Genomic DNA, 26,018 nt, shown 5'->3' on the forward strand with positions numbered 1-26,018 from the left:
CTGTACAATAAGGCCATCCCTTACTGTACAGTAAGCCCATCCCTTACTGTACAATAAGCCCATCCCTTACTGTACAATAAGGCCATCCCTTACTGTACAATAAGCCAATACCTTACTGTACAATAAGCCCATCCCTTACTGTACAATAAGGCCATCCCTTACTGTACAATAAGGCAATCCCTTACTGTACAATAAGGCCATCCCTTACTGTACAATAAGGCCATCCCTTACTGTACAATAAGGCCATCCCTTACTGTACAATAAGCCCATCCCTTACTGTACAATAAGGCCATCCCTTACTGTACAATAAGCCCATCCCTTACTGTACAATAAGGCCATCCCTTACTGTACAATAAGAACATCCCTTACTGTACAATAAGAACATCCCTTACTGTACAATAAGAACATCCCTTACTGTACAATAAGAACATCCCTTACTGTACAATAAGGCCATCCCTTACTGTACAATAAGGCCATCCCTTACTGTACAATAAGGCCATCCCTTACTGTACAATAAGCCCATCCCTTACTGTACAATAAGGCCATCCCTTACTGTACAATAAGCCCATCCCTTACTGTACAATAAGCCCATCCCTTACTGTACAATAAGCCCATCCCTTACTGTACAATAATAACATCCCTTACTGTACAATAAGGCCATCCCTTACTGTACAATAAGCCCATCCCTTACTGTACAATAAGCCCATCCCTTACTGTACAATAAGCCCATCCCTTACTGTACAATAAGCCATCCCTAACTGTACAATAAGGCCAATCCCTACTGTACAATAAGGCCATCCCATACTGTACAATAAGCCCATCCCTAACTGTACAAATAAGCCAATCCCTAACTGTACAATAAGGCCATCCCATACTGTACAATAAGCCAATCCCTTACTGTACAATAAGGCCATCCCTTACTGTACAATAAGGCCATCCCTTACTGTACAATAAGGCCATCCCTTACTGTACAATAAGGCCATCCCTTACTGTACAATAAGGCCATCCCTTACTGTACAATAAGGCCATCCCTTACTGTACAATAAGGCCATCCCTTACTGTACAATAAGGCCATCCCTTACTGTACAATAAGGCCATCCCTTACTGTACAATAAGGCCATCCCTTACTGTACAATAAGCCCATCCCTTATTGTAAGATCTCTATTTTATTAATATTTAGAGTACAGAAATGATATTCAAATATCAATCATTTCACTTTTAAATTTACAGTCAATCTTCTTAACAAATAGATGATGATACTAATTTAAATTACATGGTTCCAAGTATGAGTTTAAAACCAAAGTGTTTCACTAAATTTTCCAATGTTAAATTGTAAAAGGATAACTCAAAGCTTTCAGGATTTAAATTCTATTATAAATAAATCTAAGTTACATTTTTTTAGAAGTAGTATATATTTGAAACTTCTTAGTCAGTTGTCATTGGATTTTTTTTTTTAAAAGTTTTGCTTGAGTTATTAAGTCTTCTCTATATCTATGATTTTCATATTCATGTTTGAAATATTCAGAATAACTCATGTTAATGGTTCTTCTTTGTATCGCTGACAAATATCATGTAAGACAGAAATTGATTTATGGATAGATTTTTTTCCCTTTAGTTCTTCTTAAAGTAATTCTTTATTTGTTATTCTACCCCAAAAAGGCATGCAAATATATTGACAGGCCATGCGGTCAGCCTGAGACAAGAGTGCAAAGCATCCATAGGGAACAAGCGTAGGGCATGCAGAAATAAAAACATTTAGTGCCAGAACTTTTATACTACAGCAGAAAATCCTAAAAGAGCAAGTAGGCAATTTTAAACAAAATTTGATTAGATTCTAATATAATAATATCAAATACAGTAATATCAAACAGGAAGTAAAGTTTTCAAGTCAATATTTGTACAAAACTGGTACAGTCTGCCATGGACAGAGCATTATATACAACATATATAAATATGCAGCCATTTCATGAAATATTTCAACCCTACGTTTCTCAATCAAATAAAAAATATTTTACGATTATCTTCAGCTAAAATAAGCAGTATTCATTTTTAAAGTTTCACAGAAAAGTTAAAGAAAAACTTTTATCTCTCAACAGCTAGTCTGGCCTCATTGGCAAGATTCTAAATAGATAAATATATTACTATCAAAATTCATTTCAATACAAAATCTTTTACGATTATCTTCAGCTAAAATAAGCAGTACTCATTCAAAGTTTCACAGAAAAATTAAAGAAAAACTTTTATCTCTCAACAGCTAGTCTGGCCTCAATGGTAAAATTCTATATAGATAAATATGTTTCTATCAAAATTCATTTCAATACAAAATCTACAAAATTAACAATCCATAGAACTCTCTGATTAGAATACACACCACTGTACAAAATAGTCGAGGACAAAAATGAGAAAGAACACCAAAATTGAAAAGAAATAATCTAAATATCTAATCATAAACAATTTCATTTTCCAATTCCGAATTTGCATATAACAGAGTTATCTTCCATTGTGGGGTGGTATTGATTGTGTTTGCGAGTCTAACATAATATTTGTAAGAGAAAAGTTTTGTTCACAAAATAATGATGTCACAATGGATAACCGTGCCCACAAGGGAGATAACTCAGCAATATTGAAAGATGGAATAGGGGTTAGAGTTTACACAACAATGAATGTCTGGAAGCTCTTATGGAGCTTTGTTAGGAGGAAATTATTCATCACATCATTTTTATATAATTTACCTCAAATTGACGTCAATTACATTGTATTTACATCAATGACCAACTAAAGAACAGATAGTTTGATCAAATTGATATGATTGTTGACTGTTCCATGTAAAATCATTAATCTTACTTATCAAATGACAAACTAATGATCAGTAAGGCAAGGAAACCTGAAACTATTTCATTGTATTGTTCAGTAAACAATAAATAACTTTATCCTAGGGTAAATAATGGCTGCAGCAACACATTATCTTTTACTGTGGACTCCAAAATACTTCAGAAGTATACACAAATGTAAAGGTATGAAAATTAAAACAAAATTGATCTTACCACGTTTTTTTTTGATTAATTGGCCTTATACAATTAGTGTAAAACAATATATCAATAATAGATAGACATTCACAAAAAATAAATAAAAAGGTCAAAAACAAAAATGTGTATCAGAGAAAAAAACACACCTTTTAACAAATATTTTGGATTGAAAGTCACATAAAGTGCAAAGTTTCAATAATAAAAACCAAATAAAGAGAAATAAAGAGATCCGTTTTACATTTTTCACATTTTATACAATGCATACAGTCAGAACCTCAGTTACTTAAATCTGAAATGTCAATATGTTATGTAAGCTTCTTTCTGTGATGTCATTGTTTTATGAACTCATCTGAAAGAGATGTACCACACAACTTCTAATGATGTCACATATCTGTGAGCACATGAAGTTATGACAAAAGCTATTTATGGGTAATTCAGTCATGCATCACGGGCAAAGTAACTTTTTACAGTATAGTAAAAGTCTTTATTTTTTATTCATAGAATTTGAGATTCTACTAATGAAATGGAAGTAATGACTGACCAATTAAAATGTTTTCCATGAATACTTTTTTGTAATTGTTCAATGCTCATCTTTCTGTAGAAAAAAACAAAAACAGACAGAGATTGGGGAGTCATTCAATTACAAACATTCCCCATAGTTAAAGGTGTGAATGTTCAATTGAAAGTTGGGACTTCTAAGAAATGGTACCTAGTTAAAATAGCTAAAGTCTAATATAGAAACAAAGGCATCCAATCAAGTCCTCATTTCTTGTCGAAGTGTGGTTAATTAATCAATTCCATAAAAAAAAAATTGTGAAAATAATTCCAAGACAAGTAGCATGTTAATCCCATATGTCAGTTTGATTAGTTTTGATACCTAATTTTCTTTTCCTAAATTCAATCTACTTCTAAAAATAAAGAGGTATATTTGAAATATGTACTTTTGAAGTGATATGTGCAGTAACTGGGCAGAATTTTGACATGTTTATTTTTTTCTTCATTAATCTATTGAAAACCATAAAGTTTGATAAATTAAGCTGTAAAAATTATTCAAACGGCTTCAGATGTATTATAAAAGTTAGCTACAACACAGAAATTATGTATTGTAAAATTGTTGTTTTTTATGCCCTATGTATGTTTAGATGGAAACATTCCTGCAAAAATCACTTTGCAATTTCTAATAACACGTATGTCAAATGAAATTGGGGACCAGAATTTGGCTTCATGGTCTGACCATCGGTAATCGTTTCACTTCACATAATAGATGTAAATATAATGATTTTTGGCAGTACTGCTAAAATTATTTTCTTCTTTTATTTCAAGTACTTGAAAAATTAAAACCAATGCATTGAAAGTATTGTATTTTTCAAAATGTTGGTATTTTTTGGTGATAGATAACAAATTAAAAGCTCATCTTGATTCGCCAGTATGGCAAGTATGGCACATATAACTTGAAGGCATAAGTATGAATCATGTTTAAGCAATGAGCTGGCAGTCTCGTTTTTCTGCAGTAGTTAATCTCTGTTTTGATCTGTTAGGGATTTAGCTGACACAAATCAAAAGCATGTGAACATCAGTTAATCATTGGATTCAGGTTTGGTGCGCTACACCAATAACAGCATCCTATACGTTTCCTGAAAACATTATTTTTCAAAAAAGTGTAGTTTTTTCTTAGATACCATGGCTTGTCAGTTTTGATGTGTACATTTATTTATGAATGGGAATGCTTAAATTCTGAACAGTGATTTTCGAGAAGAAGTCAATTTTGTGAACATGGTATGGTATAATTAGACCTTGGAGCGTCTATAAGATTTGTATTACCAAGCACTAAAAGTTCAGACTGTAGGCACTTGTAATATTATAGAATAATTTGAAATCAGTTCAAGTAAGTCAACATAAATTCATATTTATATTCATACAGGTAAATTTCGTAGACTCAATCTGTAGTAGAATTCAAAGTCAGTTATAAAAACAATAAATTGTGGACTTAGGCTTTCACAGTAAACAGATCATCATTTGATAGAGGTCATGGAGCAGAATGTCAGAAAGTAAATTCACTTGATGCAGGTTGTCAGTGTATACAGGGTAACTAAAAAAAGTGTCAGAAAATAAACTGGTGGTCATTTTACACAGGTTGTCAGTGTATACAGGGTGACTAAAGAGAATGTCAGAAAGTAAATAAACTGGTGGTCATTTTACACAGGTTGTCAGTGTATACAGGGTGACTAAAGAGAATGTCAAAGCAAATAAACTAATTGTCATTTAACACAGGTTGTCAGCATATAACTGTTGTCAGCATATAACTGATGGTCATTTTACAAAGGTTGTTGGTGTATACAGGGTGACTAAAGAGAATAACAAAGTAAATAAACTGATGGTCATTTTACACAGGTTGTCAGTGTATGCAGGGTCTCTAAAGAGAATGTCAGAAAGTAAATTAACAGATGGTCATTTTACACAGGTTGTCAGTGTATACTGAAGGTCTGAAAGTAAACACAGGTCATTATGCTCAGAGTATCGGTAAACATACAGAAGGTCATAATACACCAGAGAGTCAGTTTATATAAAGCTGTTTTACACAAGATAGAATATACATGTACAAAGGTCAATTTGTCAAGGTCGTTGATATGGGAATGTCAGTTTGCGAAGCTGTCAATAAGTTTGTTGATAAGAGTGTATAACTGACATACTAGATAGTCATTATATCGTGTCAGTATAAACAGGGTGTCAGTATTAACAAGAGCCATTCAGTACTGATTACAGCAGGTTGGTGTTATAGCTTTTCAGTATTCAATAACGGTCGATGCACACATGCCTCCTACATACATGGGTTGTTATACACAACATGTCGGTATAGAGAGGTCTTTCAATGTTTAGTAATGAGTTGTTGTACATAGCGGTCACTGTATACAGATGTACAGTTAACAGAGGTTTGCCTCACTGAAGTTGATAATGTGAACAAATGTCAATATATAAAGGTTTCCTGTATAAAAACAACTGCTGTTATCAAGGCACAGTCTATATCCAAAACAATTTTTTTAGATAATGATATGTTAACACCAAACTTCTATTTAACATAAATGATTAAAAGTTGGGTTGACAAAAGAAAATTCCTTGAAAAGTTTTTCATCAATATTCATGATAACTACACTATCCGTTGGCGTCATTTTCAGTTTTGCGCTCGTGAATGACTTGTCGAAGTGCTCCGCCTGCCTTGGATTGTGCTGGAACAATCAAAGAAAATAAACAACAATCAAAATGAAAGAAAACAAAATTTAAAACAACAAGAAAAAACTAAAATACACAGAAGTGAAGGCAGTATGACTTAGCAAGCCTATCCAACTCCCTTAAATCTCAAAGGCTTTAAACCTATAAACAGTGATCTGTAGTTATCTCCTCTGAACTGGTCTCCCTTAAATCTCAAAGGTTGTATGCTATAAATAGTAATCTGTAGTTATCTCCCCTTAACAATTTCCCTTTAATTTCAAAGGTTGTAAGCTATAAATAGTAATCTAGTTATCTCCCATGATCTCCCTTAAATCTCAAAGGTTGTAAGCTATAAATAGTAATCTGTAGTTATCTCCCCTGAACTGGTTTTCTTTTATGTATTAAATATCAGCAAAAAAAGATTCTGTGAAAAGTAACACCTTTGAGTTCTTGCTATTTTTTATTTGTTTTCATTAAAACAGATTAAAGATTAAATACTTTTCATGGTAAAATTACTTTTAACAATCTACTGGAATCATAAGGAAAAAATATGATGAATTAATCAAAACAAATCACAGTTCACCATCTAGATGGTTTCTTGTCCTGTTTTTTATTCCCAGATTTATTTCTTGTTTCTGTTTCTAATTTTCTCCCACCCTGTTTGGCAACATATATTTAATTAAATTTGCAGACGATATAAAATCAAAGAACCAACTGATGCTAATGAATTCACATAAAAGTGACTAGTTGAAATGATGATATGGTCTTGATGAACATTAATTTACAAGAAATTTTAACATGCTTATACAAGTTACAGGAGCCGATGGGTTAGTTGGAGATTGGATAAGTGCCAGTCAAGAATACAAAATAAAGAATACAAAATAAATAAATAAACAAAAAGTGTGAGAAATTAAAATCATAATCAAAATTCAGAGAACAACACACAAGTGCAGGAGGATTGCAAGCAATTCAATAACAGTGGAAGCAGTTCATGCCTAAAAAAAACAGAACATTCTGGCAGGAGAAATAAAAATACCCGCATGTCGGCTGAAGAAGCAGAACTGAAAATCTCAGGGTAGTGTAAGATTGAGTATCAGTCTAATGCTTTAGGGCCCATCTACAGTCTATTAGGGAAGACTAGATCTAACTCCCTAAGGTACTAGACAGCAAGCACCCTTATACTACGGGTCAGTTTCACCATCAGCTATCAAATAAGGCATCTGTTTATTTTATATTTCCTTAGGATTCACTAGAAAAGACTATTATTGTGCAGTATTTTAAATAGCTGATATATTTTTTACATTTTAAATGGAAACCTTTAAGTTTAACGTTTATTATACAGGAGAGAAAAGATTATTTTAAAGTTTTCACTGAAAACATTTATGTATATATGATACTTTATTATTTGTTTCAACACTGATTTTATACACACTTTAACTGAAATATTATCACACATTATCAGTTTTGACTCTCATTTTTATATAAAAGCTGTTTGGGTGCAACTATTTAAAATAACGTGGTTTTTTTATTTATCTGTTCTTCATTTTTAGAAATAATAAAATAATATACCATTTTTAAAATAGAGGATTCCATTCGTTTGCAAAGAAAATAGAAAATATGCAAATAACTAGTTTTCAAATAGACAAATAGAGTTGGAACTCTGCTCTTTTCAACTCAAACAACAGGCAGGTAGACATTGCAGGTTAACTTTAAATTTTTTGTTTGTTTTTTTTTTCTTTCAAATTATGAAGTTGTTTCAATGATATTGCATTTTTAATTGATAATTATTAAGATTAATTCCTGCCAGGAAGAATTTGTTTATGTCACAATTATCATGACATGTAAATTGATTCGTGTAATTGAATGGGAAATACATGTTCAGTGTGAAAACATTTTCAATGACTAAAATTCAATAATCAGTTTATTTATAAAAAACACTAGGCCTCTTCAAACAAATCCAAATGCTTCATCGAAGATATACATCAGTTTTGTTGTTGTTTCTTTTACCAAAAGAAACTCACTTCACCATCAATTTCAGTCCGAGTAACTATACAGATAAAACAAAATGTATCATACTACACACTATAATATACACCACTAAAGCATATAATGTTCCAATGAAGTCCATTTCCCAGGCATGCATGCCATGGGGAGGTTTTCATGAAAATTAAATACAAGTCAAAGGATGAGCCATAATATCATGATATATATTGCCCATGCTATCATATCTTCTATGAAAACAACTTCGTAAAACACACAACCAAAATTTCTGAAGAAAAAGACCTGGGGGGAGGGAGGGGAGTGTAATCCTAGAGATGACAGCGAAGGTTTACAAGGAAGATTTGGAGTGTAATCCTAGAGCTGACAGGGAAGGTTTGGGGTGTAATCCTAGACAGGGAAGGTTTGGGGTTTAATCCTAGAAAGAGAAGGTTTGGAGTGTAATTCTAGAGCTGACAGGGAAGATTTGGGGTGTAATCCTAGACTGACAGGGAAGGTTTGGGGTGTAATCCTAAAGCTGACAGGAAAAGTTTGGGGTGTAATCCTAGACTGACAGGGAAGGTTTGGGTTGTAATCCTAGAAACAGGGAAGGTTTGGGGTGTAATCCTAGAGCTGACAGGGAAGATTTGGGGTGTAATCCTAGAGCTGACAGGGAAGATTTGGGGTGTAATCCTAGAGCTGACAGGGAAGATTTTTGGGGTGTAATCCTAGGACTGACAGGAAGTTTGGTGGGAAGGATTTGGGGTGTAATCCTAGAGCTGACAGGGAAGATTTGGGGTGTAATCCTAGACTGACAGGGAAGGTTTGGGGTGTAATCCTAGGACTGACAGGGAAGATTTGGGGTGTAATCCTAGAGCTGACAGGGAAGGTTTGGGGTGTAATCCTAGAGCTGACAGGGAAGGTTTGGGGTGTAATCCTAGAGCTGACAGGGAAGGTTTGGGGTGTAATCCTAGAGCTGACAGGGAAGGTTTGGGGTGTAATCCTAGAGCTGACAGGGAAGGTTTGGGGTGTAATCCTAGAGCTGACAGGGAAGGTTTGGGGTGTAATCCTAGAGCTGACAGGGAAGGTTTGGGGTGTAATCCTAGAGCTGACAGGGAAGATTTGGGGTGTAATCCTAGAGCTGACAGGGAAGGTTTGGGGTGTAATCCTAGGACTGACAGGGAAGGTTTGGGGTGTAATCCTAGAGCTGACAGGGAAGGTTTGGGGTGTAATCCTAGGACTGACAGGGAAGGTTTTGGGGTGTAATTACCTAGAGCTGACTAGGGAAGGATTTGGGGTGTAATCCTAGAGAACTGACAGGGAAGGTTTGGGGGTGTAATCCTAGAGCTGACAGGGAAGGTTTGGGGTGTAATCCTAGAGCTGACAGGGAAGGTTTGGGGTGTAATCCTAGAGCTGGACAGGGAAGGTTTGGGGTGTAATCCTAGACTGACAGGAAGGTTTGGGTTGGGGTGTAATCCTAGAGCTGACAGGGAAGGTTTGGGGTGTAATCCTAGAGCTGACAGGGAAGGTTTGGGGTGTAATTTCCTAGAGACTGACAGGGAAGGTTTGGGGTGTAATCCTAGAGCTGACAGGGAAGATTTGGGGTGTAATCCTAGAGCTGACAGGGAAGGTTTGGGGTGTAATCCTAGAGCTGACAGGGAAGGTTTGGGGTGTAATCCTAGGAGCTGACAGGGAAGTTTTTGTTTGGGGTGTAATTCTAGACTGACAGGAAAGGTTTGGGGTGTAATCCTAGAGCTGACAGGAAGGTTTGGGTGTATCCTAGAGCTGACAGGGAGGTTTGGTGTGTAATCCTAGGACTGACAGGGAAGGTTTGGGGTGTAATCCTTGACAGGGAAGATTTGGGGTGTAATCCTAGAGACTGACAGGGAAGATTTTGGGGTGTAATTCTAGAGCTGAACAGGAAAGGTTTGGGGCGGGAATCCTAGAGCTGACTGGGAAGGTTTGGGGTGTAATCCTAGAGCTGACAGGGACTGGTTTGGGGGTGTAATCCTAGAGGATGACTGGGATGTTTTTGGGGTGTAATCCTGGATGGGAAGGTTTTTTGGGGTGTAATCCTAGAGCTGACACGGGAAGGTTTTGGGGTGTACATACCCTAGAGCTGACAGGGAAGGTTTGGGGTGTAAATTCAGACTAGAAGACTGTAATCCTAGAGCTGACAGGAAGGTTTGGGGTGTTCATCACTAGGAGCTGACAGGGAAGGTTTTGGGGTGTAATCCTAGAGCTGACTCAGGGATTGGGTTTGGGGTGTAAAAATCTCAGAGGGCTGACAGGGAATGTTTGGAGTGTAATCCTAGGATAGCTGGATTCCAGAGGAAGGTTTGGCCCGTAATTCCAAAGGACTGCTGATCAGGGAAGGATTTGGTGTTGTAATACTAGGTCTAGACTGGGAAGCTTTTGGGGTGTGTAATCCTAGGAACCTGACAGGGAAGATTTGGGTTGAGGTAATCCTAGGCACTGACGGGAAGATTTTTGGGAATGTATTCCATAGAACTGACAGGGAAGATTTGGTGGGTTGTAATCCTAGGATGCTGACAGGGAAGATTTGGGGTGTAATCCTAGAGCTGACAGGGAAGGTTTGGGGTGTAATCCTATGGGAGCTGACAGGGAAGGTTTGGGGTGTAATCCTAAAGCTGACAGGGAAAGTTAGGGGTGTAATCCTAGAGCTGACAGGGGAAGGTTTGGGGTGTAATCCTAGAGCTGACAGGAAAGGTTTGGAGGGTGTAATCCCTAGAGCTGACAGGGAAGGTTTGGGGTGTAATCCTAGAGACTGGACAGGGAAAGGTTTGGGTTGTGTAATCCTAGGACTGACAGGGAAGGTTTGGGGTGTTAATCCTAGGACAGGACATTGGGAAGGTTTGGGGTGTAATCCTAGAGCTGACAGACAGGGAAGGTTTGGGGTGTAATCCTAGGACTGACAGGGAAGTTTGGGGTGTAATCCTAGGACTGACAGGGAAGGTTTGGTGTGTAATCCTAGGAGCTGACAGGGAAGGTTTGGGGTATGTTAATCCCTAGAACTGAAGGAAAGGTTTGGGGTGTAATCCTAGGGGAGCTGACTGAGGGAAGGTTTTGGGGTGTAATCCTAGAGCTGACAGGGGAAGGTTTGGGTGTAATCCTAGAATGGACAGGGAAAGTTTGGGGTGTAATCCTGGAGCTGACTAGGGAAGGTTTGGGGTGTAATCCTAGAGACTGACAGGGAAGGTTTGGGGGTGTAATCCTAGAGCTGACAGGGAAGGTTTGGGTGTAATCCTAGAGTGACAGGGAAGGTTTGGGGTGTAATCCTAGAGACTGACAGGGAAGGTTTGGGGTGTTTAAATCCTAGAGCTGACAGGGAAGGTTTGGGGTGTTAATCCTAGAGCTGACAGGGAAGAGTTTGGGGTGTAATCCTAGAGAATGACTGGGAAGGTTTGGGGTGTAATCCTAGAGTAGCTGACAGGGGAAGGTTTGGGGTTGTAATCCTAGAGACTGACAGGGAAGGTTTGGGGTGTAATCTAGAAGGATGACAGGGAAGGTTTGGGGTGTAATCCTAGAGACTGACAAGGGAAGGTTTGGGGGTGTAATCCTAGAGTCTGACAGGGAAGGTTTGGGGTGTAATCCTAGAGACTGACAGGGAAGGTTTGGGGTGTAATCCTAGGACATGACAGGGAGGTTTGGGGTGTATCCTTGACAGGGAAGGTTTGGGGTGTAATCCTAGAGCTGACAGGGAAGGTTTGGGGTTGTAATCCTAGAACTGACAGGGAAGGTTTGGGGTGTAATCCTAGAGCTGACAGGGAAGGTTTGGGGTGTAAATCCTAGAGCTGACAGGGAAGGTTTGGGGTTTAATCCTATGAGCTGACAGGGAAGGTTTTGGAGTGTAATCCTAGAGCTGACAGGGAAGATTTGGGGTGTAATCCTAGAGCTGACAGGGAAGGTTTGGGGTGTAATCCTAGAGCTGACAGGGAAGGTTTGGGGTGTAATCCAAGGACTGACAGGGAAGATTTGGGGTGTAATCCTAGGACTGACAGGGAAGATTTGGGGTGTAATCCTAGAGCTGACAGGGAAGATTTGGGGTGTAATCCAAGGACTGACAGGGAAGATTTGGGGTGTAATCCTAGGGGAGCTGACAGGGAAGGTTTGGGGTGTAATCCTAGAGCTGACAGGGAAGGATTTGGGGTGTAATCCTAGAGCTGACTGGGGAAGGTTTGGGGTGTAATCCTAGAGCTGACAGGGAAGGTTTGGGGTGTAATCCTGACTGGGAAGGTTTGGGGTGTAATCCTAGATGACAGGGAAGGTTTGGGGTGTAATCCTAGAGCTGACAGGGAAGGTTTGGAGTGTAATCCTAGGAGCTGACAGGGAAAGGTTTGGGGTGTAATCCTAGAGCTGACAGGGAAAAGGTTTGGGGTGTAATCCTAGAGACTGACAGGGAAGGTTTGGGGTGTAATCCTAGAGCTGACAGGGAAGGTTTGGGGTGTAATCCTAGGACTGGACAGGGAAGGTTTGGGGTGTAATCCTAGAGAATGACAGGGAAGATTTGGGGTGTAATCCAAGAGACTGACAGGGAAGATTTGGGGTGAATCCTAGAGACTGACAGGGAAGGTTTGGGGTGTAATCCTAGAGCTGACAGGGAAGGTTTGGGGTGTAATCCTAGAGCTGACAGGGAAGGTTTGGGGTGTAATCCTAGAGAAATGACAGGGAAGGTTTGGGGTGTAATCCTAGAGACTGACAGGGAAGATTTGGGGTGTAATCCTAGGAGCTGACAGGGAAGTTTGGGGTGTAATCCTAGGACTGACAGGGAAGGTTGGGGTGTAATCCTAGAAGGCTGACAGGGAAGGTTTGGGGTGTAATCCTAGGACTGACAGGGAAGATTTGGGGTGTAATCCTAGAGCTGACAGGGAAGGTTTGGGGTGTAATCCTAGAGCTGACAGGGAAGGTTTGGGTGTAATCCTTGACAGGGAAGGGGGTGTAATCCTAGAGCTGACAGGAAAGGTTTGGGGTGTAATCCTAGAGCTGACAGGGAAGGTTTAGGGTGTAATCCTAGAGCTGACAGGGAAGGTTTGGGGTGTAATCCTAGAGCTGACAGGGAAGGTTTGGGGTGTAATCCTAGAGCTGACAGGGAAGATTTGGGGTGTAATCCTAGAGCTGACAGGGAAGATTTGGGGTGTAATCCTAGACTGACAGGGAAGGTTTGGGGTGTAATCCTAGGACTGACAGGGAAGATTTGGGGTGTAATCCTAGAGCTGACAGGGAAGATTTGGGGTGTAATCCTAGAGACTGACAGGGAAGGTTTTGGGGTGTAATCCTAGGACTGACAGGGAAGGTTTGGGGGTGTAATCCTAGAGTGACTGACAGGGAAGGTTTGGGGTGTAATCCTAGAGCTGACAGGGAAGGTTTGGGGTGTAATCCTAGAGCTGACAGGGAAGGTTTGGGGTGTAATCCTAGAGCTGACAGGGAAGGTTTGGGGTGTAATCCTAGAGACTGACAGGGAAGATTTGGGGTGTAATCCTAGAGCTGACAGGGAAGGTTTGGGGTGTAATCCTAGAGAATGACAGGGAAGGTTTGGGGTGTAATCCAAGGAGCTGACAGGGAAGGTTTGGGGTGTAATCCTAGAGCTGACAGGGAAGGTTTGGGGTGTAATCCTAGAGCTGACAGGGAAGGTTTGGGGTGTAATCCTAGAGCTGACAGGGAAGGTTTGGGGTGTAATCCTAGAGAATGACAGGGAAGATTTGGGGTGTAATCCTAGAGCTGACAGGGAAGGTTTGGGGTGTAATCCTAGAGCTGACAGGGAAGGTTTGGGGTGTAATCCTAGGACTGACAGGGAAGATTTGGGGTGTAATCCTAGAGACTGACAGGGAAGGTTTGGGGTGTAATCCTAGGACTGACAGGGAAGGTTTGGGGTGTAATCCTAGAGCTGACAGGGAAGGTTTGGGGTGTAATCCTAGAGCTGACAGGGAAGGTTTGGGGTGTAATCCTAGAGCTGACAGGGAAGTTTGGGTGTAATCCTAGGACTGACAGGGAAGTTTGGGGTGTAATCCTAGAGCTGACAGGGAAGGATTTGGGGTGTAATCCTAGACTGACAGGGAAGATTTGGGGTGTAATCCTAGAGCTGACAGGGAAGGTTTGGGGTGTAATCCTATGACTGAGTGGGTTAAAGGTTTGACAGGGGATTTGGGGTGTAATCCTAGAGCTGACAGGGAAGGTTTGGGGTGTAATCCTAGAGCTGACAGGGAAGGTTTGGGGTGTAATCCTAGAGCTGACAGGGAAGGTTTGGGGTGTAATCCTAGAGCTGACAGGGAAGGTTTGGGGTGTAATCCTAGAGCTGACAGGGAAGTTTGGGGTGTAATCCTAGAGCTGACAGGGAAGGTTTGGGGTGTAATCCTAGAGCTGACAGGGAAGGTTTGGGGTGTAATCCTAGAGCTGACAGGGAAGGTTTGGGGTGTAATCCTAGAGCTGACAGGGAAGTTTGGGGTGTAATCCTAGAGCTGACAGGGAAGGTTTGGGGTGTAATCCTGAGTGACAGGGAAGGTTTGGGGTGTAATCCTAGAGCTGACAGGGAAGGTTTTGGGTGTAATCCTAGAGCTGACAGGGAAGGTTTGGGGTGTAATCCTAGAGCTGACAGGGAAGGTTTTGGGGTGTAATCCTAGAGCTGACAGGGAAGATTTGGGGTGTAATCCTAGAGCTGACAGGGAAGATTTGGGGTGTAATCCTAGGACTGACAGGGAAGATTTGGGGTGTAATCCTAGGACTGACAGGGAAGATTTGGGGTGTAATCCTAGAGCTGACAGGGAAGGTTTTGGGGTGTAATCCTAGAGCTGACAGGGAAGGTTTTGGGGTGTAATCCTAGAGCTGACAGGGAAGGTTTGGGGTGTAATCCTAGAGACTGACAGGGAAGATTTGGGGTGTAATCCCTGACAGGGAAGATTTGGGGTGTAATCCTAGGACTGACAGGGAAGATTTGGGGTGTAATCCTAGACTGACAGGGAAGATTTGGGGTGTAATCCTAGAGCTGACAGGGAAGATTTGGGGTGTAATCCTAAGACTGACAGGGAAGATTTGGGGTGTAATCCTAGAGCTGACAGGGAAGATTTGGGGTGTAATCCTAGAGCTGACAGGGAAGGTTTGGGGTGTAATCCTAGAGCTGACAGGGAAGATTTGGGGGTGTAATCCAAGGACTGACAGGGAAGATTTGGGGTGTAATCCTAGAGCTGACAGGGAAGATTTGGGGTGTAATCCTAGAGCTGACAGGGAAGTTTGGGGTGTAATCCTAGAGCTGACAGGGAAGATTTGGGGTGTAATTTGACAGGGAAGGTTTGTAATCCTAGACTGACAGGGAAGTTTGGGGTGTAATCCTAGAGCTGACAGGAAGGTTTGGGGTGTAATCCTAGAGCTGACAGGGAAGGTTTGGGGTGTAATCCTAGGAGCTGACAGGGAAGGTTGGGGTGTAATCCTAGAGCTGACAGGGAAGGTTGGGGTGTAATCCAAGAGCTGACAGGGAAGGTTTGGAGTGTAATCCAAGACTGACAGGGAAGATTTGGGGTGTAATCCTAGGACTGACAGGGAAGATTTGGGGTGTAATCCTAGGACTGACAGGGAAGATTTTGGGGTGTAATCCTAGACAGGGAAGATTTGGGGTGTAATCCGAGAGAGCTGACAGGGAAGGTTTGGGGTTTAATCCTAGAGCTGACAGGGAAGGTTTGGGGTGTAATCCTAGAGCTGACAGGGAAGGTGTGGGGTGTAATTCTAGGACTGACAGGGAAGGTCTTGGGTGTATTCCAAGAATTCATCCATCTTATATTTCACAGAAAATCAAATAAATCATAAAAATGAAGTGAATAAAGCTTTGTTAGTATGGTATTAGTTATGATTTTTCCAAGAGTAGCCCATAAGGTATTAACTACTAATTTCTTACTAGTTACATTATGCCTAGAAGTGTCTGAACCTATATATACACCCCTTAAAACTGAACACAAACTGTCCCAGCCTTTGAATAAGAGGAATTCAAATGTGTCTTTAGGGGTGAATGAATTAAATGGCTGCTAAATAACAACCAACAAACATTAATTCTTATCAGTCGGGATCTCACCCTGCTGGTTACTCAGGTAAAGGTCACACACTGTGGAGACTCGGATTTCGAGGGCAGGGGTTCAAAATCCACATACATCTGATTGAAAGAAGGGCGCACACAATTTTTATGGCAGTACTTTTGTGTTTTTTGATGAGATGAAGCCTAGTTGTTATGTATAACGTATCACCGTACAACACATATATATGACAACGTTACTCACAATTTTTGGCTTGTAAGGTGGTTGTACACTTCGACTCTGAATCTTGTCCCATACGACTCGTTTGAAGAAGGAGTGATCTTGTATGTCTCGTTCACCATTGGGCCCACAGCCTAGTCGCTTAGATGGGTTCTTTGTCAAAAGCTGTGGATAAAAGTAAATAGAGATGAGTTTGCTGAAAAGATTAACAACAGAATGCACTTTTTAGATCCTCAAAGATTAATATGAAATGGAAATATCTACATATATATATATATAAATGATTTTGTTTTATGTCTTTTGATAATGTATACATGTAGTAGCTGTTTACTAACACCTGGGTCAGGTTACAAGCATCCTCAATATTTCAGGGGTTACTATCACTGTGGTTATAGTCAACCCTGGAATATGTCAAAGCAATATTTAAGTGATGCAAGAAAAAAGATCTTTATAGACTAGTTAATTGAGATGAAATTGGTCATTTTGGACTCCAGTAAAGTGGTCTTATTAAGTAGGTGATCTTTATAAAGAGTTAGTCGCTAAGACATGCTTACATTATATGAAGATGGATACCTACCGCCTTACAGAGAGAGACAGCTTCCTTTGACATAGACTTGGGGTAGGATACATTGTGGTCAGTGATGGAAGTGAACAGTTCTTCTTCGTCTTCTCCATCAAATGGAGGCTGGAAATGGTGATGGTCACATGATCAGTTCATAAATAGATAAACTACAAAGTGTCAAAGATATTCCCCAAAATGACTGCAAGCATCTTCCGGGTAACCAGATATTTTGTCAATCTTAGGTTGTATATTGATTCATTTAAACTATAATTACATCAGTAGTAATTAAATAAGTCTCAAAGCGTAATTGTTTTCTAATCTGAACGAAAGTAGACTGCTCAGTTTCTCAACTGCCAAAGGCACATGATTACGACCATGCAAGCACAGAGCAAATTCAAAATGGACCCATTGATCTTACTATAATTGAACAGAGGTCATCTCCTTTGACATTTAGACTTTTCGAAATTACAACAAAGTCACTATTCTATCTACCTTACCATAAATGGCCAATCTAATTAAAATTAGACTTGTAATTCTGCCCCATAACGATGCTCTACCATATGCAGGGAGTTGCTAGATCTTTTATTGGAGTGAAACCTAGAGCATCATAGTGGAGCCGAATTACAATGTAATAATTTTAATTAGATTAAATAACTGGCCTACTTACCTGCCCCGCTAACATTTCATATAGAAGCACACCATACGCCCACCAGTCCACCGATTTACCATAGGGCTGATATAAAACTATCTGTAAAGCAAAGAGCAGACGATTGTTATTTTATCCCAAATAGAAGTTGCATATTTATTCTTACATATTTTTCACAGCCGTTTTTGATAAAAATTTTAAGAAAAAGGAAAAAACAAGAGAAAACAATGTGAGAAAACAATGTGAGAAAATCTTGTGACAAAAGAGCTTGTTATGAGAAGTGCCGTTTTTAGAGCGTCAACCAATCACTGGCTTACTTCTGGAGCAATGTAATCAGGTGTTCCGCAAAATGTTCGTGTGTTTTTGTCTCCCAAAATGTTTTCTTTGCACATTCCGAAATCGGCTATTTTAATGTGTCCATCTGCATCAAGCATGACGTTGTCTAATTTGAGATCCCTGTAATGAAAACATTAAAAGATCTAACGTCTGAAATCAGCAGATGATATTGTGTAAACCAACGTTTTACCATTCAATGAACACTTCTTTCAATTTTGCTGTAATTTATATATGTCAGAGCATTGTTCCTAAAAAAATTGCGAAAATCTCTTCACAATTATAACAACTGGCTAAAAAGTATATTAAAATATATTTAATTAGTATAAAATAGAATCATATTGGTTCGGAAAACTACATCATCTATATCCACTCCCAAGGGGGATAACTCCACAATACAAAAAGATCAGTGGAATGTACATAGAACATCGATCATTACCCATAATTCCAGTACATCATTACCCATAATTCTTCCAAAAACAAAGACAACTGATGTAAATTTTCCTTCCCAACAAATTTTTTTAAAAATATTTTAAAAACATTAAAATACTAATGATATAATACAGACTCATTTCTCATTTATGTTGTTTTTATATGAAAACTTCATTTAATCTTAAATGGCTTGAGTTATCATGAATTAGTGCACAATGGGTTATTTCAGACAAGCTAACATTTCTTATTCCTTAAAACTCTTGGGACAGTCCTATGGGACAAGGACAGATGAAAGTAAACTGGTCTGATAAGACCAAATATCTTTATTACCTGTATATAATTCCTTGCTTGTGTAAGTAGAACAGTCCAATAGCAATTTCCGCTGCATAGAACCTGGAACAAGGAAAATACCAATGAAACATTGATAAGTGTTTATTGTTCACTAAACAAATTAAGCAGCAAATAAATATGATAATCAATCGCGTCATTGAGTTGTGCCCCCACCTAATCTTAGTGTAACATGTCATTACCGCAACTGGCACCTCTATCCTCGTCTAATCAGTGAGCTAGGTCTAACAATAGCCAAGCAAATTACTTCTCTGATTACATTACCGATTGATACCTCATAGTCAACAGTAAGTTTGAATGATATGGAGCTGACAGCCACACAGAAAAGTAGAGCTCTGATACAAGGTCTGATGGGCCTTTATATGTAGCACACAAGGTCTGGTGGGCCTGTATATGTAGCACACAAGGTCTGATGGGCCTGTATATGTAGCACACAAGGTCTGATGGGCCTGTATATGTACACACAAGGTCCAATGGTCCTGTATATGTAGCATACAAGGTCCAATATTAATGGGCCTGTATATGTAGCATACAAAGTCTGATGGGCCTTTATATATAGCACACAAGGTCCAATGGTCTTGTATATGTAGCATACAAGGTTCAATATAAATGGGCCTGTATATGTAGCAACAAGGTCTGATGGGCCTTTATATGTAACTGTAGCACACAAGGTCCAATGGGCCTGTATATGTAGCATACAAGGTCCAATATTAATGGGCCTGTATATGTAACACACAAGGTCCAATGGGCCTGTTTATGTAGCATACAAGGTCTGATGGGCCTTTATATGTAACACACAAGGTCCAATGGTCCTGTATATGTAGCACACAAGGTCTGATGGGCCTGTATATGTAGCACACAAGGTCCAATGGGCCTGTATATGTAGCATACAAGGTCAAATGGGCCTGTATATGTAGCACACAAGGTCCAATGGGCCTGTATATGTAACATACAAGGTCAAATGGGCCTGTATATGTAACACACAAGGTCCAATGGGCCTGTATAGTTTGATGGGCCTGTATATGTAACATACAAGGTCAAATTGGCCTGTATATGTAATACATAAGGTCCAATGGGCCTGTATATGTAGCATACAAGGTCAAATGGGCCTGTATATGTAACACACAAGGTCCAATGGGCCTGTATATGTAACACACAAGGTCCAATGGGCCTGTATATGTAACACACAAGGTCCAATGGGCCTGTATATGTAACATACAAGGTCAAATGGGCCTGTATATGTAACACACAAGGTCTGATGGGCCTGTTTATGTAGCACACAAGGTCTGATGGGCCTTTATATGTAACATACAAGGTCAAATGCTGTATATGTAGCATACAAGGTCTGATGGGCCTTTATATGTAACACACAAGGTCCAATGGGCCTGTATATGTAACATACAAGGTCCAACGGGCCTGTATATTTAACATACAAGGTCTGATGGGCCTGTATATGTAACACACAAGGTCCAACGGGCCTGTATATGTAACACACAAGGTCCAATGGGCCTGTATATGTAACACACAAGGTCCAATGGACCTGTATAGAGCAAACATCTGGGAATTAAAGTGATTTGGTTTTATAAGTTTGAAGTCCAAATAACAGCCAGGTACATAAAAGGTCATACCAGGTTTGTTGGTGGAGGAAAGTCGGTGTAAATTGAAATTTAGTTGAAATCTACCATAAAAGTTCCAAGCATATATACATACACTGCTATGGGCTCCTTGAATTTGCCTTCTTGTTGAATTCTGTACATTAAATCTCCACCATTCACATACTCCATCACAAAATAGAGGCGGTCCTGTGTAAAAACAAAAAGTCCTTAAATACAAAGTTAGGATATTGGACATAATGTCACTCAACAACTGAATTGTGACCTCTAAATGTTTTATGTACCCAAACATCCACATGAACCAGACTTCCAGTAGATTTCGGTGTGCATTGATTTCAAGATACATAAAAATAGTGTAAGTGAAGTATGTTGTTATCGTCGACTTGTCTCACCATCCAGTGATTGTGATGTCCAAATTTAGGAAGCCACAATCACCGGAAAGTGGACTAATTGACGGTGAATCTTATTTTACCCACATAGCTTTTTGATATCTTGAAATCCCTGTTTTCAGAAACATAAATTTCTCTCATACCTATACGTGTAATACTGGCTGGTCTAGAGTAATACACTCATGCCACCTGAGGCTGTATTCCATGCTACCCATGCAATAAAGCTTCGTGTTAACACAATTACTATTTTTTGGTACAATTTTAACTTTTTACAGAAACTAGACTGGATTTACTTTTAAAGATACAAAGGAATTTCATGTATAGGAAATTGACTTGCACTCACATCTTGTTTCAAATTTATTTTTAAATGGCGGAAAATCAGTAGTAAAATTGCAATAAAATGTTGAGGTACGAGAGAAAAATACTCTTTTATACGTGGATATGAAGGATAGGGATATTCTACCCCTGGGATCACAAAATGTTGTAAAACCGAGGGTTTTTACCCTTCGGGTAGAAATTTCCCTATCCTTCATAAACACATATGAAAGAGACTTATATTCTATTACATATTTAATGCTATATCAGATTTACATATCAATACTTGATTGACAGCAATTCATTCTGAATAAGTCACCATTCACCGCATCAGAAGCTAGACACAGCCTAATTATAACACATGCATTTCTAATTAATTTTATTTTGACAGTGCTGACTCTTTACAGAAGATGAGGAACCTTTGTGAATGGTTTTGTGTAATTTTGTCCCTCAAATCCATCAATTTTTCAAAATCATTATTTATTGATTTAAATGTTATATTTGATATATTTAGTACATCTCTGATTCAACTGTAATTATGTTTTCCTAATTTCACAGCTGTAGTTGCCATGGTAATCAACCAAAATATGGATAAATTATGAAAATATGAAAAATTTGACAATTTAGGCCATTTTTTACGAAGTTTTTGTATAAGAAACCATAGAGCACATCTTTGAACAAACTTCATATTTCTCCTAAAGATGTATTGGAAGTTTAAGTTTAAGGATGCACTCTATGGTCTCTCAGGTAAAAATGTAGCAAAGAATGGACAAAATCGTCAAAATTTCCACATTTTCATAATTTATCCATATTTTAATTGGTTGGTAACCATGGCAACTGAAGCTGCAAAATTAGAAAATTTTCATTACAATTAAGTCATGGATGTATCACATAGTTTAAAAACAACAAACTAAACAAAATAATGACAGATTTGGGGGCCAAACCAGGCTTAAACCATACATAGTCCTTACTGAGTAATTGAATTGTGTCCATCTTGACTTTAGATTTATAAGATGCCAGAATCATGATGATACAGTATACAATGTCTGACAGTGCGATTTCTACAGCTCTACACATATCAATTGTCAAGATATCCTGCAATTTGCATCATTCCACATAACAAACGTAATAAACAAGAGCCGTTATCAAGTCTGTCTGTAATGTGATGTGACCAATGACCAAGCAAATCAGACACTTTAATGGTACAATGGTCTTCCCTGGAGTTTAAGACGTAGAAAATTAACTTACAGATTCATAAAACAGACCTACACAATTGACACAATTCTCTAGAGGCAAACTGGAGCTACTATGAAGATAGAAATATTACAGATTGTTGTGACCTTTGGCCTCTGACATCACACCTTTACTTTTGACATCACACTTAGCGTTCTTTTCAATTCAATGGCCTTTCACCTGCACTAGACAAACTTCAATTTGAATTGAATGAAAAACATAAAACAATTCAGCGTTTGAAAATGGGCTAGCCACAGGAGTGTCAGTCTAGGGAGTGAGTGTTGGTGACAGAACGACAGTCTCCCTAAGGCAGGCGAGGATTAAGTTCACTGAGGTCAAGATGTAATCGAAAGAAGCATATTTAGACTACAATCATCAAAACAACTCCATTTTTCCTTTCATGTTATTTTTGCAAAATTCTTTATTTGGAAAGGAAATGTATCGCCAATTTTGTTATATATGTCAATGAATTTTGCAGAAATGTTACAAAGTACACAAAATGTAGGATTCTTTCCCTAATGGGCAACACTGTATTTATCACATAACTGGCCCTTTCAGCCATCGTCATAACTACTACTGGAAGACACATGTGTGTAATAATACTATTGCGAAATCACAGGTAGTTTTGACATCATAATCTATCTGTATATGACGTTGCATGATTAATCTCCATAGGAAACGTAACATCAGAGCCTATTTCTATTAATAAAAGTTATGTGATAAATAGAATCTTATACTTGTGATATCCTATGTGATATGGAATTTATCAAACTTGTTATAAAATTAAATAAATTTCAAATCGCATAGCCATTCATCGAAGATCCTCTATTTATCTATTACTGTATACTGCATTCATATTGACCGTTACCATACCTACCATTTGAACAGTTTAATGCTTAAAGATGCTCCACCACCGACAGAGCAAAACGATACTCATCATTTGATTATTGGTGTTAAATCGTGTATACATGTATCTAATTAACAAAAAAAATTATAATTTTATATTTTTATTTTGCTTTTGGTACATGTGCAAGCAGTACTTCATTTCATATAGGATATAGTGCCAAGATTTTTTTCAGGATGCAATTCATTATTTTTTCATATTTTTATTCTGAATAAAATTAGAAGCTTAAAATTTTCAATGATGGTAATGGTGTAAAGTAAGTAACTTTTGTAACTGAAGGAAAATACTAAATTGTCTGCTTTTGTTTTTGACAGAGAAAAAATACCATTTGTCAGCGGTGGAGCAACTTTAACTAAATAAGATCGTTGATTCAATATTATTTCTTGCTTTTTTTGTGTATTTTACCAGTTATTCAGTTGTATTTAGAGGTATTCAAAATATATATCACATGAATTCCATTTTAAAAGAATAAAGTATGATAAAGATTCTGTATCTGAACCAGTATGAAAAGCTTGTCAAAGTGGGTGTAAAAACTTGTCAGTCAGTGAATGTGGTAACACTTCGCTGGTGTTTGATATCCATGAAGGCCTGACTCAGTTCTAACACAGTCTAGACAATCATCAGGTCAATTTCTACCACTCGGGAAATCACACTAACTGCACATGCCTTAAATTCAACATCTTCCTTGCCATATATGATTCGTGAGGCGATACATCTGCTAGGTCTGATCTGTCTGAAACTATTACTGGTAGAAGTTGATAGAATTTTGTTGGTTTTTATCGACATGAACAGCCAGGACCCGTTTGGGACATGGCTCCTCTTGAAGTTATAGAACCGATATAAAAACCTATCTGAAGAGTCATTGGGATAAAATGATTCTTCAATGTCAAAAACATAAGCAAGCTTAGTGCCTGATCATAGATACATTATTGTAGATCAAAAAGCCTGGACTGTCTGACATTGTACAGATGGATTTAAGCGACAGAATGCTCCTATGATCCATTGAAATGTAATATCTATTATTACACTGCTCATTTTCAATGCAACTCATCCTTTCTCTGTGTTTCAAATGAATTTTCTGAATAGACTGAAATCATTCATGATTCATCAAAAAAAAAAAGTTTTACGAGCTGATGAAAAAGGAAATGCTAACGACTTGTCAATAAGGACAAAAATGCTACTTCAACAAATAAGAAATCTACATATCAATTCGCATATCAACGGTGGAATAGACATATCATAACGATTCAGATATCTGTCATTTCTATATTTACATATGAAAGCTGCACAGCGTATAGCTTCCTCCCTGATTTACATATCAGAAACCAACACACCAGCAACATTTCCATACAGACAATATCTGTCAATTACAATCTATATCTCCTGTTCATACCCAATATCATGAAATCAACGTTTCTACAGCGCTGATTTCATCATAATTATACTCTTTATTAATATTCCTAAAGCCTTTCAGGCAGAAGATAGCCCGGACAGTAGACCTGTTGATTATAGTCCTTTGACTGGTTTGGTAAAAAGTCAATCTGATATGTAAAGAGTTATCATTAAGGTCTTTGTGTGGGCAGACAGATCTACCCAAAGCAAAATGAATAACACTCCACAATTATTTCCACTTCCTAGAAAATGTCAAACCACATCTAAGGACTCTTTAATTTGTCGGCAAAGACAATGTGCGTTAAAGGATGATTTGCCGTATTTTCTGGAGTATAAGTCACGACTCTTTTCCCTTAAAATCGGGGGCGCGACCTATACACCAGTGCGACTTATACAGAGACAAAAACCAAAATCAGACAATGTTTGCATTATACTAATTCATTGTGATTCAGTTTTACTCACCGGTTTAGCAAAGCTAATGTATAATATATATACATCTAAAAGGTATCAGTAAAAGTGTTTGAAAGAAAAATTACTGAAAATAATTACATACTATATATATGTTCAATCGTAAAAATTGTTTAATTCATGGAAAATCGGCCGACGGTAGCGTGGTTGTTTACTACTCACCATAGTCTGGAAACAGGAGTGTAGTTGTACTAGGAATGGTGGTTTATTTGGAAGTGCAAGGACTCGTTTTTCTATCATCGTACATTCAACGTCATCGTCCTGTATGATGACGTCTTTCTTCAGAATTTTTACTGCGTATAGTTCATCTGTACCCTTCCTCTCCGCTAACACCACCTGACAACAGCATGCAACAGAAACGTTAAAACATCAAGTTCTTTTCTTCACTATACCTAAATATATAGCAACAAAGAAACATATTCTTCTAGGTATCCAACCTGTTTCTGAATGTAAATTTTATTTTCGCTCAGATATAAATTTTTCGGGAACATTTACCACACAAGCAGATTTCCCAAGAGTCAACACGCCATTCATTTCAGTAGAAGAAATGGAGCCAATTTCAAAAGTCTCATTTTTTACGATCTATACTGCAACTATCAGAACAAAATCAATAGGTGTATAGCATTGCACCAAAACCCATTTTTTTAATTCATTAATTTGCTTTTGTTTTTTTATCTATGGGTTTTTAGCCTCTCAAATACCAGTAATGCATTTTGTAAAACAAGATTGTCTGTTTCATTTGAATTTTATATTTTTTATCACTTGTATATACATCATTTCAAACATTAAATAAACAAAAGATTAGTTAAGTAATTAATAAAATTGTAATTAGATGGAAACATTATAGATTGATTTTATCATTTGTTTCATTATATTTTTTTATTTAGCTTGTCTCATCCTTACTTGGGTAGCAGAAAC

General features: G+C 38.2%; 2 protein-coding genes across 6 annotated transcripts in view; one reads left to right on the plus strand and one right to left on the minus strand.

Moving 5' to 3' along the window:
- The window catches only part of LOC138323854 (exportin-6-like), a 603,808-nt gene that overhangs the window by 390,331 nt on the left and 187,459 nt on the right, over positions 1 to 26,018 (plus strand). The gene's annotated exons all lie outside the window — the stretch shown is intronic.
- The window catches only part of LOC138323852 (calcium-dependent protein kinase C-like), a 156,000-nt gene that overhangs the window by 25,297 nt on the left and 104,685 nt on the right, over positions 1 to 26,018 (minus strand). For 3 of the 5 annotated variants that reach the window (XR_011208598.1, XM_069268746.1, XM_069268749.1), the window contains 7 exons: positions 25,263 to 25,436; positions 20,497 to 20,588; positions 18,769 to 18,831; positions 17,991 to 18,129; positions 17,695 to 17,775; positions 17,043 to 17,150; positions 16,490 to 16,630 (listed from right to left, as the gene is read on the minus strand). Coding sequence is in view for 4 of the 5 variants with exons in the window: in XM_069268746.1 (XP_069124847.1) it covers positions 16,490 to 16,630; positions 17,043 to 17,150; positions 17,695 to 17,775; positions 17,991 to 18,129; positions 18,769 to 18,831; positions 20,497 to 20,588; positions 25,263 to 25,436 (798 nt within the window). In the remaining variant the exon portion in view is untranslated. Of the gene's footprint in view, positions 1 to 5,335; positions 6,251 to 16,489; positions 16,631 to 17,042; positions 17,151 to 17,694; positions 17,776 to 17,990; positions 18,130 to 18,768; positions 18,832 to 20,496; positions 20,589 to 25,262; positions 25,437 to 26,018 lie in introns of those variants that run through there. The other 2 variants (XM_069268748.1, XM_069268750.1) reach the window with 2 other exon arrangements.

This window comes from Argopecten irradians, chromosome 5 (genome assembly GCF_041381155.1).
Source record: "Argopecten irradians isolate NY chromosome 5, Ai_NY, whole genome shotgun sequence".
NCBI classification, from domain to species: Eukaryota; Metazoa; Mollusca; class Bivalvia; order Pectinida; family Pectinidae; genus Argopecten; species Argopecten irradians.